Below are 16,022 nucleotides of genomic sequence, written 5' to 3' on the forward strand. Positions count from 1 at the left end.
TGGGCTTTAATACCCTCATCCTAGCTGCCTGCAAGCCAGGCTTCTGCTTGCGTTCAGAACAAGATGTAGAACTCTCAGCTCCTCCTGCACCATGCCTGCCTGGATGCTACCATGTTCCCACCTTGATAATTATGGACTGAACCTCTGAAACTGTAAGCCAGCCCCAATTAAATGTTGTCCTTATAAGACTTGTCTTGGTCATGGTGTCAGTTCACAGCAGTAAAACCATATCTAAGATACACCCTTACTTCTCTCGCCTCAAGCCAATCTGCCAGCAGACCATTGGTTTCAACATCAAACTTTATCTAAAACCTCATTATCCGTCACCATTTCACCTCAAAACTCGCCTAAGCCATCACTGTTCTTATGTGGAGTAACACAGCTCCTCAACTGAGCATGCAGCATACAACACCCCTCCCCAAGCTCCTCTCCAGCCACAGGGAAATGAGAATGGTCCTGTGAAAGATAACTCATAAGCCAGATGTAGAGTTGACACTCCTATTATCCCAGTTTTCAGAAGGCTGAGGCAGGGGGATCACTATGAGTTTGCGGTAAGCCAGGGCTACGTAACAAGACCTTGTCACAATAAACAAATAGCTCCTGTCACCAACCCATAGGCTCATCTGCATAATTATGCCATTTTGACCATAACAGGAATCCCCACCAGTGAAAGAAAGGGGTGAGGGTAGAAAGAGGCTCACAGTCTCTAGAACAATCTCTAGATCCCTGAGCTCTATAAGAACTAGGGAAGGCCAGGCAGTGGTGGCGCACGCCTTTAATCCCAGCACTTGGGAGGCAGAGGCAGGTGGATTTCTGAGTTCGAGGCCAGCCTACAGAGTGAGTTCCAGGACAGCCAGGGCTATAGAGAAACCCTGTCTCAAAAAGTCAAAAAGACAAAAACAAAAAAACAAAAAACAAAAAACAAAAAAAAACAAACAAACAAACAAACAAAAGAACTAGGGAAAGGTAGCCTGAAAGACAACTATAAAATACAAACCTAAGCTACTTTTTCAATGAACATTACCATATTTCAAATACCATACACTTCCCTCTCAAATAAAAAGGCAACAACAGACAGGACAATCTAATATTTCAAACACGGCCAATCAGTCTCATCAGCAAATTATGTGGGGCCTAAGAGCTTCAGCTTTATGGGACATCATCCATCCCTTCTGAAGTTTTCTGGTAAGCAGAATAATAATAATAACAACAACAACAACAGTAATAAATGACGGGGCTGGAGAGATAGCCTAATGCTTCAGAGCACTGACTATTGTTCCAGAGGACCTGGGTTCAAATCCTAGCATCCACATGGCAGCTCATGCCTGTCTGTAACTCCAGTTCCAGAGCTTTTGACACCCAGATGCAGAAAAAAAAAATTTCTAAAAAATGAATAAATGAAAAGTGGTGAAAACTCTTCTCAGTCTTCTTACACTGAATTCACGTATCCGACCAGAAACGCAAAGGAGGTTGTTAAAAGACAGGACCAAAGTGGAAGTAAACTTTCAGTAACCGTGAGATGCCATTCTCCCACTCGACAGAAAGTCGGCTTCTAAAACGTGGTTTCCAAAACAGGATGTTGCAGTGCACACCTATAGTCCTAGCATTCAGGGGGCTGAGGAAAAAGAAACACAACAAGAGGTAGCCTGAGCTACATCATGAAAGCCTGTGGATGGAGGGATGGCTGGTAGGTAAGTAGATGGCAAGGCAGAAAGATAAAGACAGATATAATTTCCTAATATACACAAGCTAGACACGTCTCCATCCCTCCCTACATGGTTGCTTGCTTTTATGAGTCAAGCACGGCGCCAGATGAGCCATACTTCATATCCCTCTTGTTTCCGTAGAGAATAAAGCAGTTAATGAAGAAATGTTTGAAAAATATAATGACTTGCTCAAAGTCTTAGAGATCTTAGTAGCTCACAGCTCATGTGTGACTTACATTCATAACTTATCTACAACATCCCCCAAAGGACCCACTGTAACACCCCGATGACCACAACATCCCCCGAAGGAGCCACTCTAAACACCCCCGATGACCCTTAGGGCTAGAATCGTTCATTTACTTGCTTAGTGCTTTAATCAGAACCTTTTAGTTCTGAAATCTCTTTACGAGTCACCTCAAAAAGTTAAGTGTGTGAGCATGTCAGCTATGCCTGCATACACAAGAGGCACCCCCAAACCCCAGCTGTCCTTGAGGGCTCCGATGCCTGGGATTCCTGAACAGTAAATAAGATTCTGTGTGTGGCTTCACTGGTAAACCATTAGATTTCCCGAGCCCCTGACTTATATTTTCTTTTTTCTCTGGGGAAGCTCAATGAAAGCTACATTCAGATATAGAGCTCTTCCTGGTAGGAATCTTGCTTTTGAAATACATTCTTCCCACTAGTCCAATTTGTCGATAAATATTCTGGGTATGAGATAGAATACCCACCTTTGCTGCTAGCCCAAACTCTAAGGGAACATTTTTCATGAGGGCATTTTATTTCCATTTGCCCGGTTTGTGTGTGAGGCCGGCATTATTTCCAGTTTGAATGGCTAGTGAAGGAGTAACCGCTTCTCTTTCAATGGAATGTTTTGATTCCCTGATATTCATTAAATATGAGTATAACATTCTGTGTAGCATTCCAACAATCTTTTGGTTATGTTTTTGGTTTTTTTTTTAAGCAAGTATGGTGGCTCATGCCTATAATGCCTGCGCTGTGGGAGCTGAGATCAGAGGGCAGGCCAGCCTGGCCCAGATACTGAGTCAAGGCTCGCCTGAGCTACATTGTCTTAAAAATCAAACTGGCCAAGTCTGGTGACCCACACCTTTAATCCTATCACTAGGAGGCAGAGGCAGGTGTAGCTCTGTGAATTCAAGGTCAACTAGTGATCTTGGAGTACAAAATGACTCCCTACTTAAAGGGGAAAAAATCCTTTTCTTAATAAATTCCAACTTCGTTAAAAAAAAATAATTCACACAAAATAAAATGAAAATGGCTCCTGAGTATATAAAGATGTTCAATATCACAACTTAAGAAATTATTAACATTAAGCTGGGCAGCGGTGGCGCACGCCTTTAATCCCAGCACTGGGGAGGCAGAGGCAGGTGGATTTCTGAGTTTGAGGCCAGCCTGGTCTACAAAGTGAGTTCCAGGACAGCCAGGGCTACACAGAGAAACACTGTCTCGGAAAAAAAAAAAAGAAGAAGAAGAAGAAGAAAGAAAGAAATTATTAACTTTAAAAACTACATTAAAAGATGACTACACACCTTACCAGATTGACATGGTGCGGTGGGGGGGTGGGGGGGTGGGGAGTGGGGGTCTCATGTAGCCCAGGCTGGCATCAAGCTCACTGTGCAGCTGAGGATGACCTTAGGTTTCTGACTGCCCTAACACCACCTTCCAGATGCTAGGACTACAGAAATGTCACCATGTCCGGCTTCACCTATCAGATTGGTAAAAATCCAAGAGCAACGGAAGCAACATGTTGGCTGGCAAGCCAGCAATAAAGCAGCATTTGTAAACTGCCACAGAACTGCAAACCCAGCACAGCCTCTGTTGGACTCCAATGTCCACGAAGATGACACACGCGTCTACTTTTGACCCAGTAACCTACTGTTTGGAATCTACAAACACGGTAACAAGGATTTTGAAAGTCTCATGCATAGCACACACCTGGTAGCCCTGTACCTGAAAGGCAGAGGTTAAAGCCAGCCCAGGCTACATGAGAGCCTGTTTCTAAACAGAACACAACAGAACAGAACAGAATAGAACGCCTTTCACAAGCTTGTTGATGGCAGTCTGTCCACAGAAAGCAATATAACTATGGCAAAGGTCAGGGCATTCTTGTACACAATACTCGTAAGTATCTCTTCAGAGGAGGTCTGGTTACATGGAGAAAAAGGCAAGTCTGGGGGCAACAAAATGACTCGTTATGTAAAGGTGCTTGCCTTGTAAGCCTGGCGACCTGAGTTCCATCCCTGGAACCCACTTAAAGGTGGAAGGAGAGAAGTGAAAGTCATGCCATAGCACGCATGCTTTCCCCACCCCTGCCAGGCAATGCACACATTAACTTTTAAAGGCAAAGTAGAAAGACTGTCCTGACAGTTGTTTATTACTCATTACCTAAGAAAGGAAGAAAGGGAGTGGGGACACAACAGTGTGTGTGTGTGTGTGTGTGTGTGTGTGTGTGTGTGTGTGTGTGTTAGTATATGTCCTATGTAGAATAAGCCATTATCTTCTCATTCTTTTTTTCCCATTCTACTTTTAAGAGTCCATATATTTGCAGTTAAATCTTTCTATTCCCACCCTCCTCCCTCCCACCAAAAAAAACCCCAGACTTTCCTACTCTCAGTGGGGGGCTGGTGATATGTGTGATTTTCTTGTTTTTAAATGGGAATCAATGACAGAGGAAGGAAGAGGAAGGAAGCAGAAGGTGGCTGCCCTGTGACTGAGCACTGCGTTATACCTCACACAAGGGGGGAAAAAAATCAGAGTTAATGGGCTTTCTGTTTGTTTTGCTTTGGTTTTTAAACTTTTTTTAAATAGCTCCAGGAGATTCAGCACCTTCTTCTAGTCTCTATGGACACCTATATACATACACCCACCCACACAGACACACACAGAAGAGGGGAATATAGATTTAATTTTTATTATTTGATAAGTGTGTGTGTTTGTGTGTGTGTGTGTATGGTGTGTGTGTACCACATGACAAGGGTGCTGGGACCTGAACTCCAGTCCTTTGCAAGAGTGATCCATGCTCTTAGCTGCTGAGCCACCTCTCTAGCCAAGCTAGCTTTCTCACACGGCCCAAGATCATGTATGTGGGCCCTCCTGCATCAAGACAACCCCTCACAGACTTACAGACACATTCACACCCCCACCTGATAAAAGACAAGTGTTCAACTGGGACATTTTTTAAAGGTGACTCTAGGCTGTGTAAAATGTATAGTTAGTGAGAGAAGGTTAGACCGTGTCATTGTGGTTCCTAATTCCATGAGGTTTCTAATTCCATGGGGTTCTTGAGCACTCGCCAGCTGGGTAGGCTGACTCTAGGGTGGCTTCTAGTACTCTGAAGGAACCAGCCTCGAGGAACTCAGTGTTTGTCTTGTCTTCATCAGCATTGGGAAACACAGTTAAAAGTGCTTGCTAAATCCTGCAGCGTATACAGAACTATCTTATCTTATTTGACTAAGAGTCTCTCTAAATTCCAAACATGTGATATCATTTCTTGTAAGAATACTGCATTTCAGGGTTGGAAAGATGGCTCAGCAGTTTGGCTGGTCCTGCAGAGGACCTGGGTTTGGTGTGGAACACCCACATGGTGGCTCATAACTGCCTGTAACTGCAGTTCCAAGGCATCTGACATCCTCAGGCACGGGGCATGCTCGTGATATACATACATAGATGCAAACACTTACATAAAAAGAAAATTCAATCCTTTTGTACTAATTGATTTGTTTCGTTGTTGTTTGTGAGGTACTAAGAGTTGAAGCCAGGGCCTCATGTGTCCTCCAATTTTGATTGTTTCTTGAGTTGCTTGTTTTGCTGTGCTAGGGATCAAACCCGAGGCCAGCATTTTACCACTGCGCTACACCAACAGCTGTATCTTGATTATGCAGCAATCACTCTAAGTTTGTTTATGTTCAAGAAGGACTTTTAAACTGTATTTTTGTCTTCAAGGGTAGGGATCACAGCCCACACACGACTGAGATCATCATTCAATAAATATTTAACGTGTGCTTCTGCTACACCCGGCGTGAATGAGGCACTGTGCCGGCGCTGCACTAACAAGGGCCTCGTTCATCTTATGTGCAGGGGATGGATGACTGACAGACCTCTGAGGACACTGTGGTCTCACTGTGCACCTCTTCCACAGCATGCCTAAGGGCTGGGTGACAGGAATAGACTGGCCCTTCTCTCACTCCAGAGACTCCCACTTTTCACTACAACTAACTAACCCAGCCTTGCTCAGTACTGCTTCAGGTAACCCTGGCTTCCACCTGTCACATCCAAGGTTCCCTTATCACAGATGAAAGGCCGCTGATTTGCTCAGAGCTTCTGAGGCAATGTCCCCTGCCCGTAAGAACATATGCCCTCTTCCTCTGGATACTGTATACAAAGACAATGATCTTTGTCATTATTTTGTCACCAGATAGAAACTACTCAGGAAAAAAGCAGAGTGGGAAGGCCAGGCTCCACAGTCAACTCCAGCCTCATTCTTGAATTTTGTATAAAATGGGATAACAAGAAGGTAGAAACCACAGTTTATTCAAAGGTAAATTTTCTGAAGACACAGTTTCAATCACGTAGCCCAGGATGGCCTCAAACTCTCTAGATAGCTGATGAGCATGACCTTGAACTCCTGATCCTCTTGCCTCTCTTCCCTGAGTCCTGGCACAAGGAGCCCTACCTCACTGCTGATGCGGTGCTGGGGGCTGAACCCAGGGCTTGGGGATGCTACACAAACACTCTACCGAGTTACACCCTACCTCTGCATTGTTTCCCTTTCTACAGCCTAGGTTCTTCTCTGTTTTACACTGAACCACAAACCCATAGGAAAAGAACCCAGCACGTCCACTGTACTCAGGTAGGGTTCTCTTTGCTGTCTCTCTGTGGCAATCCTTTTCCTTCACCATTTCAGGAGCCTACCTCAGCTCCTTGCGTGCTCCGTGTGCTCAGGATCACATAATTCCAGACATGAAGAAAAAAAAGCTATATGTATACCACCACAGTCAGCACTGGTCAGTAACCCAAGATAAGCCTTCTCCTCACAGTCTTAAATAGTGAGAGAGAGCGAGATCCCTGCAGGTGAAAATCCTTTAGAGCCCAGAGTGGTAGTGGTACCCGCCTCTAATCCTGGCACTCAAGAGGCAGAGGCAAGTGGATCTCTGAGTTTGAGGCCAACCTGTAACACACGACAAGTTCCAAGATGAACAGGGCTACATAGAGAAACCCTGTCTTGAAGGAACAAAAAAAAAGAAAAGAAAAGAAAAGAAAGAAAGAAAAGAAAAAGAAAGAAAGAAAGAAAAAAGAAAGAAAGAAAAAATGAAGAGAAGAGAAAAATCCTGACACCACAACCCCAAAAGGTTTCACCTCCAATGTTAAAATTCTGAAAGCAGAAAGTCCCAATCCATAGTCCCCACTGGAGCAAATGTTCTGGAAGGAGTTCTAGAGCAGTGGTTCTCAACCCTCCTCATGTTGCCACCCTTTAATGGAGTTCCTCGTGTTGTGGTGACTCCTGAAACCATGAAATTACTTTCATTGCTACTTTGTAACTGAAATTTTGCTACAGTTATGAATCATACTGTAAATATCTGTGTTTTCTGATGATTTTAGGTGGCTCTTTTGAAAGGGTTGTTTGACCCCAAGGGTGAAGATCCACAGATTGAGAAACACAGTTCTAGCTAGAAAGTAAGATCCTGGGAAAGCAGTGGTGTTCTGTCCTGTGTGATGTCACATGGTGTCAGAGGAAGGAAATACTTAAACACCTGGAGGGACAATATGTTGAATATTATCTCAGAAGTTTCTAGGCTCTGTTCTAGTGAAGAGTGAACGGAGTCTGAAATACAGCTCTGCAGTAGTGACCCTCTCTAGCTTCTGCTGTTGGTTTGCTTGGTTTGGTTTTTTGCAGGCTGGGTTTTGCCATGTAGCCCAGGCAGGTCTGGCACTCAAAGTAATCATCCTGTTTCTGCCTTCTGAGTCCTAGGATTATAAACCCACTGTCTCCATTCGGGGCCAATTCTGGTTACTGATCAACTCCGCCAGAAGAGTTAGGTTGTCGGATATTTCAGATAACGAGTGTTAAAAAGATGAGTGCTGCTGGTTGGCTTATGTCTGCAATCAATCCCAGCACTTTGGAGGCTGAGGGAGTAAGACTAGTACGAGGCCCAAGCTAAGTAGTAAGTTCTAAGCCAAACTGGGTGGGCTACAAGAGTGAAACCCTGTTTCAGAAAAAACAAAAACAAAACAAGGCTAGCAAGATGTCACAACAGGTAACACTGTAACAAGTACTTATTGCTAAGCTCACCAACCTGATTTGGATCTCCAAGAAGCATATATATATATATATATATATATATGTATATATATATATGTATATATACATATATATATATACATATATATATATACACATATATATGTGTGTGTGTAACATATATGTAACATATATATAGGTTATATATATGTAATATATATATAGGTTACACACACACACACACATATATATATATATATATATATATATATATATATATATATATATGTTGGTAAGAACGGACTCTGGCCTCCATGTATATCCTGTGGCATGTATGTGCCCAGATATATAAACACACATACACACAGGAGTAAAATGCATGATTTCAAACAAACAAACAGGATTGGGACTATAGTCTACTAGTAGAACACTTACCTACCCTTGCTTAGCATCCAAGAGGTCCCAGATTCAATTCCCAGCCACACAACAAACAAATGAATACAAACTGGGCACAGAGACTTTATACCTGTGCCAATATGGCTACCATACCTAATCGCTTCTGCTTGCAGTGCGGCTGTTTTTGTTTACAGCCTGTTTTAGACAAGGTCTCACTTTGCCACCCACGTGGACTCCAATTAGTAATCTTCCAGCTTCACCCTCCTAAGGAGCTGATGACCCCTGTATCCAGCACTATGAGTGTTCACTGCCTATTTTATTGTGAACTGTCGAGTGTTGCCGGACTTTTATCTCCCAAATGAATTCTCTTTTTAAAACATAAACAAGGCTGGGGGATATGACAGAGGCAGATTCCTGCATGCCCAGAGCAAAAATTAAAATGCAATAAATGTCTTTTAAATTGCTTTTTCCAGAGCTGCATTTTCAAGTTTTTGATCTTTCCAGATTTAGAAGTTTAGATCTTCAGTATTGCTATGGTGTAGACTTTGTAGAGCAGTGGTTTTCAATGTTTGACTTCCTAATGCTCGACTCTTTAATGCAGTCCCTCATGTTGTAGTGACCCCCCCAACTACAAAATAATTTTCACTGCTACTTCATAACTGTAATTTTGCTACTGATATGAACTGTAATGTACATATCTAATATTTCTAATGGTCTTAGGAGACCCCAGAAGGGGTCATGATCCACAGGTTGAAAACCTCTGTTCTAATGCATTTTCCAAACCCATGTAGGCAGTCAACTGTGCCAGTAAAGTGACTGGAGGAAACAAACAAACAAACTAGGTTAATGCTTTTATTTTTACATCTATGAAAAGGGAAATGGCCGATATATCAAATTTCATGTTGTTACCTATCTGGTGATTCTTCTTTGACACTTAAAACCCTGACAATACTCGGGGCCCTTCAGATTGATTTCTCTGCCTCCAAAGACAGCCGGTAGCAGTAGCCCCTGACAAAACATCAAAGCATCCCCACCCTTTGTCTTCCAGTATTATGTACCAACCATTGGGAGATAACCAGGTGTTCAGGTGAGGCCTCATAAATGAAATGCGTAGCCATATAAACTAAAGCCCAGGGAGTGCGTTGCCCCTTCCCCCTGAGAAGGCACACAGACACCATTTCTCAGCCAGGACCAATCCATCTCCAGACACCAACTCTGCCAGTTCCTCCTCCTACTCCTCCTTGAACTTTTCAGTTTCAAAACCTCACAGAAAATGAATTTCTGTTATTCTGCATTAACCAGCCAGTCTACCGGAATCCTAGCAGCCCAAGGAGCTGATAGAGCACTTCTAAAAGCAATGCTAATCATGCTACTTCCTTCCCTAAACAGCTCCAACCCTGGAACTCAAAGTTCACCAGTTCATTACAGCTCTCAGCCGGTGGCTCACCCTGTCCTCAAGCACAATCCGGCTACTGACTTGAAATTCCGGTCTCTGGTCTCTCGGACCCCACCTAATCCTCTGGGTTGTTCATGCCTCAGGTCCTCGTGTCTCTTACAAGCTGAGTTATAAGTAAGAGCCCTGTACCTGGATGCACACACTTTCAAACCCCAAGGAGTTCACAGCCTACAGAGGACAGACGTGAAGGCTTGGAGGGAAGGGAAGCAGGGGAAACCAGGCCTCTGGGAAATAACATTTGAGTTTATCTGTTACAACAGCCTGCTTCTCTGGAGATACAAGTGACTGGGAGGTCTTCCCCCTGCCTCCTCCGGCCCCCTCCCCCAGTTTATTTAGCTGGTGTATCTTCGAGTCTGAAATGTTGTTTCTCTCAGATTTTTTTTTTTTTTTTGGTCATGTATTTCCTCTTCTTAAAATTCACATGCTGGCAAAATGCTAATCAGATTTTTAAGTCAGCATTCCTAAAGCACCCTCCCCCACCACAAGTACAGCAGAAGTGGCCCACACAGGGCTCTACCAGACAGCCTGGAACCCAACACTTCCCCTCCCAGCTCCAAGCCTAACTCCAGACCTGAAGGCCAAAGGGCAGGAACATCGACTTCCAGCCATTCCCTCTCCCAAAGTAAATATCCGTTTACTTACTTTTTGAGACAAGATCTCAAACAGCCAGGTTGACTTCCAACTCACTGTATAGCCAAGGCTAGCCTTGAACTTCAGGTCCTCCGGCCTCCATCCCCAGTGCTGGGGTTACAGGTGTGTATCACCACTACCACATTTTCTAAGACTCTACTTCAATGCTTGACCTCTGCAAGCAGGCAACTCTCAACCAAGAGAAAGAAAAGTTGCCTCTAGGTTTATCTCCTTACCTTTTTCTTTCTGTTTTGTTTTGTTTTGTTTTGTTTTTTGTTTTTGTTTTTTGTTTTTTTTTTTTGTGTGTGTGTGTGTGGTTTTTTTCCAGACAGTGTTTCTCTGTGTCACCCCAGCTGTCCTGGAACTCACTATGTAGACTAGGCTGGCCTCGAACTCAGAAATCTGCCTGCCTCTGCCTCCCAATTGCTGGGATTAAAGGCATGTACCACCACTGCCGGGCTTTACCCCTTTCTTTTTTATTAACAATATAATCATATGGATCAAAGGTATTTTTTACATTAAAGTGTACACAGTCCTACCAGTTTCCTATTTAAGAAACTGTATCTGGTTTTTTTGTTTGTTTGTTTTGTTTTTTATCAGATTTTAAACTTTCTTTCTCTCAGCTGTAACACCACTCCCAGCTCTATTCCCAGAACAGAGGCACACAGAGCAGCAGGCACTTAGTTAATAATTGTTAAGTGAATCATAGCTGTGCAAATACATCACCAGTCTGTGCGAGAGAACAAAGTATCAGCTGCTTCACAAACTTTCAGAGAGAAAGAAAAAAAAAATCTAAGAAGATACCTTAATCTTTGGTCTAGCAATCTATCTAACAGAGCTACATTTTTAAAAAGTAAACTTTTAAAGAATGCTCAAACTATCACTGTAAGTGAAAATCTCAAACTGCTTAAGTTTATTCCCAAAAGAACTCTCCCAAATCAGTCTGACGGGCTACTTGGTGTCTGTCAAGTGTACATCATATAAATTTTTACAGCATAGGTAAAGACCCTCTCTAAAAACATCTCCTCCCCCCTTCCCCCTCCCCTCCCCCCTCCCCCCCCTCCCCTCCCCAAAATGTTTATCTCTAGATATGGGCCTGTCAACAACAGTGCTTTGCATCTTGTTTTTTTTTTTTTGGTTTTTTCTTTCTTTCTTTCTTTCTTTTCCTTAAAGTGCTAAAGACCAAGATTAGGGTCTCCAGCCTGCCAGGCAGGTGCTCTATATACAAACTAGGATCTAAAGCTCTCGAAGCCCCACCTACATGATGATGCTTAGACTATTTAGAACTTCATGGCTGTAGACAGTTGGAATGTTGCAGATTCAGAGCTAATGTTGTCTTGGATCATCATGTTTCCTGAATAGGCAAGTTATCAGACACCTGTGTCTGTCTGATCTAGCATCCTTTTAACAGGTAGAGACAGCAACCTTCCACCAACCCCAAAGCTAAGAGCACCATCAGACAGCACTGGAGGCCTACAGCACAGATTTTCCCCATGGCTGTTAAAATGGCAGGCCAAATGTATTTGGAAAATTCCTCAGTTGATGACTATCTTTTGTCCCCGTGACTTTAAAAGCTCCTGTAATCACTTCCAGGGTAGAGCATGCCATTTGGGGCAGCACGCATGCAAATATACCCAGGGCATGGTCACTCAGGTCTGGCACAGAACAGACTCTCTCTTGTTCCCTTTGGAATGAGGGTGTATTTTGATTAGACAGATCTATATCTCCAGACCATTGGTGGTTTCTACTTAACTTCTCTGTCACTGAAGTAGTGAGAACTGCATGTCATGTTCTTTTAATATAACACACGGTCATAGTCACTAAGTGATATCTACTTTGGGAAGGAAAATCAGGTTTTCAAATGAAAGAAATTCAGGCCAGATACGGTTGTACACATCTGTAAATCCATCACCAAAGAGGCTGAGGTCAGAGGATTGTTTTGACTTTGAGGCCAGCCTGGGTTACACAGGAGACACACTTTCTCTCAGACAAACAAAGAAACAAACAACAAACAAACTGGGGCAAGCAGGCTAGCTCAGAAGATAAAGTCGTCTGCAGCTAAGTCTCTAGACATGAGTTCAACTTCAGGAACCCACTTGCTGGAAGGAAAGAACTGATTCCAATAAGTATCCTCTGACTTCCACATGTAAACTGAGGCGCATGCGTACACACACACATGCACACACTTACACAATGAATGCTTGTAATGCAATCTTTAACAAACACTAAGAAGAGCAAACAACTGCAGTCATGGGCGGGAAGCTGGATTGTCATCTCTTATCTGTGCTGGTAATTACCCCTCCTCTTAAGGCTGCCCAAAGCCTAAGGTCCTTAACAAAAAGTCTTTTTATCTTTAAACCTCCGAAAAAATGCCTCTCAAATGCAAGGTGCAGCTAATGCTAACATCATGGGATTCCTAGAAGGATAAAATACAGCCAAAGTTTCTGCTCCTTGGAATGGGCTCCAGTTCTTCCATGTTAAGTGACTGGGGTTGGGGGGGGGGGGGGCAATAGAAGAACAGGATCCTGAAGAGTGCAGCTTCCTCTCACCAGTTCCTGAGGGCACTGTAGCCACTTTGGGGGGACACTTAGGCATCGTCTTTTCAGAGGGAGATTTAGTTTCCACTTTGAAAACGTAATGGTTTAAACAGACTGTCACAAGACACTAACATAGCTCAGAGGAAGGAAGAAGGGTTAACACACTGTGCTAGGATGACAATGCATGAGTGAGTAAGACGACATCCATCCAGGCTGCTCTCCGCTAGTATTCCTCCAAACTTAAATACTCCCACAGATCCTGAAGAGAACACTGTGTAGCACACCTATTCTTAATTCTTATCCTCGAAACAGCAAGACACACCTTGCGTCTGTTAAAGACTGACTACTCTAGCCAGGAGGTGGAGGTGGTGGTGGCAGTGGCGGTGGCCACACACCTTTAGTCCCAGCACTCAGGGAGGCAGAGGCAGGTGGATCTCTGAGTTCAAAGCCAGCCTGGTCTACACAGAGTGAGTTCCAGGTCAGCCAGGGATACACAGAGAATCACTGTCTCAGGGAATAGGGAAGGAAGGAAGGAAGGAAGGAAGGAAGGAAGGAAGGAAGGAAGGAAGGAAGGAAGGAAGGAAAAGAAAGAGAGAGAGAGGGAGAGAGACTGACTGAGACTAACAGCAAAGGTCTTATTCAACATCTCATCTGAAGCAAGCAGCAGAGCGCATCTCAAGCAAGTACTGTTTGGTATTTCACAAGAAACTCTGGCCAATGCAACGACAGAAAAAGAAATACAGCTGCTAGTCAACAAGAGAAAAAACTAAGTTTGTCTGTCTGGGGCATGGTCTTTCTATTCCATTTCCCAACAGCTGCAAATAAACTGTTTCAAGTTCCAGCCAATCTGAAGCATCTCTGCAGGTCGCAATGGCTATCTGGATAGAGCAGCTGAAATTTACTAGGCATGCAACCAACACTTCACTCATTTAACTTGGTCCTATAAGGGTCCAGAGCTGGTCTTTGCAATTGCTTCTGCTCTGAGCAAGCTACCTGTCTCCAATTTCTGGGCGACTCTGAGTACAGGATATGTGCTCAGGTTAAAGCACCTGATTTTGCCGTTTCATGCCATTGCAGAACTAAAAAGAAACAAACTCTTAAAATTAAAAAAAAAAATCTAAAAAAAATCAATCCATGTTTTATCCTGGCTAATGAGCAGCCACAAAAATGTTGGGTTTTCTTTTTTCTTTCTTCCTTTATTTTTTTATTTTATTTTATCTTTGGTAACACGTTCTCCATCTGAACGAACCTTACACAACTTGCAAGCCATTAAGAACCTGCACACAGCCTCTCAGTCCGCACGCAAAGGGCAGCCGGGCCGGCTCCCGACAGCTCCCGAGGCCGCGGGCCGCGGAGGGGGAAGGGATGGAGCCCAGGGGGGCGCGCACTGGGGAGGGGCACCCGTCTCCATGACGACCTCACGGGCGGCGGAGGGGGGGGCTGCAACCGGGGGACCCGCGGGGATCGGCCTACCGTGTAGCCGCGCTCCAGATCGCTGTCCTCGTGGCGAAAGGACGGGATGTAGACCTCCATGGCCGCGGCGGGGCCGCGCCACTTACTGCTCCGCCGCACCGCGTAGGCCGCCCCGCCTCCCGCTCCCCTCCCGGCGCGCGCGCCGCCCGAGGTGCGCGGTCCGGACCTAGGTCGGCGGCGCGGGGTTGGCGAGCGCGGACGGCGTGCGGCTCCGCGGGGCCGAGGTGTGGGGCCTGCAGGGCGGCGCGGGATCAGCTGGGCCCGGGAGGCGGGGCTTGCGGGCCGGAGTCTGCATCGGCTGGTGTGCGCGGCCACGCGGGGCGCCACCCGGGTCGCTCCAGCCCTGCGGGCTCCGAGGGTCTGCGGGGCGCCACCCGAGACTGGGAGGCGGCGGAGGAGGGAAAACGATGGCGCTTCCAGATGCTGCCCAGCTTGCTTCGGCTTTCGTTCTGACGGGCAAACCCTGCCAACTTTCACCGGGGCTCTGGTGCTGCGGGGCCCCGTTCAGCTAAGCCTTCCCAGCCTGGGAATGGAACCGCACAGCCTGTGTGTGTCTGGTGCGCGCTCTAGTTCCAAGACATTCACTGCCTCTGAGAGAGACAGTAAGTGGATTGGATGGGATGGAAGAGGTGATTGCTTACAAGCCTGGTGCTGACCAGAGGTTCCTGCCCCTCTGGCTGGAGCTTAAACAACCTCAGTAGTTCAGGAAACTTGGTTATTGCTACTCAAGGAAACTAAGTTTCGTCCTTAGGTTAGAGCAGAAGTAACTTGTGGGGCACTAAGATGTGATGTGGTGGGTTGTCAAGAACAACACTGAGCAGCCAGAGGCTTTCTGGGCGCAGTAAGTAAACAGTCACACTCAACCTACATTGCCTTTGCGAGCAGAGGGCATTGCAGCTTAAACCCTATAGAAGATGAACCCTAAATCATAGAGAAAGTCGCCTGGCTTCTTGCTTTAAAAGTTGCCTGTTGTGAACTTTAAAAAGTCCTTTTCCATCCTCCTCTGAAGAGGCATCCTCCTGGCCCAGCCACCTGACTTGAGCTCTTAACCTGTAGCCTCTTCACTTCCTGATAGAATTCCACAATCCCGTGACCCCTGCTGATTCAGAGACTGCTTAGATTACCTTGGCCCCTGGCAAGTATCACATTGTAAGGTGTGATTTCTCTGTCTCCAGGGTACATTTTAGAGAGAATGCCCCACTCCTCCAAGAAAATCTAATCAAGAGTAAATTGCCTTAAAAACAAACAAACAAACAAACAAACACACCAACTCCCCCCCTCAACAAACTGTGTTAGCAGTGGGGTGTGATGGCCCCTAGCCTTTAGTTCCATAACTAAGGAAACTGAGGCAAGTAGATATCTGTAAGTCCCCCTCCCCCCTCCCCCCTCCCCAACTGCATGGGCTACAGAGACCTCCTCCAAAAGGAAAAAAAAAGTATTAGAGCCAACGATATGGCTCAGTAGGTAAACGTGCTTGCAGCCAAGCGTGATGACCCTCTAAATTCAATACCTGGAACCCACATGGTGGCAAGAGAGAACCAATTGCACCTCTGACTAACAGAGAGAGA

The 16,022-nt window shown here is 45.1% G+C and overlaps 1 protein-coding gene across 1 annotated transcript in view; it reads right to left on the bottom strand.

The window, feature by feature from the left end:
* Snx24 (sorting nexin 24) overlaps window positions 1-15,022 on the bottom strand; it is a 141,883-nt gene extending 126,861 nt beyond the window's left edge. Inside the window, exon 1 of the mRNA XM_034518104.2 lies at window positions 14,455-15,022. Coding sequence (XP_034373995.1) covers window positions 14,455-14,514 — 60 coding nt within the window. The 5' untranslated portion in view covers window positions 14,515-15,022. The remainder of the gene's footprint in view (window positions 1-14,454) is intronic.
* Window positions 15,023-16,022: the final 1,000 nt, after the last annotated feature.

This window comes from Arvicanthis niloticus, chromosome 14 (assembly GCF_011762505.2).
Source record: "Arvicanthis niloticus isolate mArvNil1 chromosome 14, mArvNil1.pat.X, whole genome shotgun sequence".
Classification (NCBI taxonomy): domain Eukaryota; kingdom Metazoa; phylum Chordata; class Mammalia; order Rodentia; family Muridae; genus Arvicanthis; species Arvicanthis niloticus.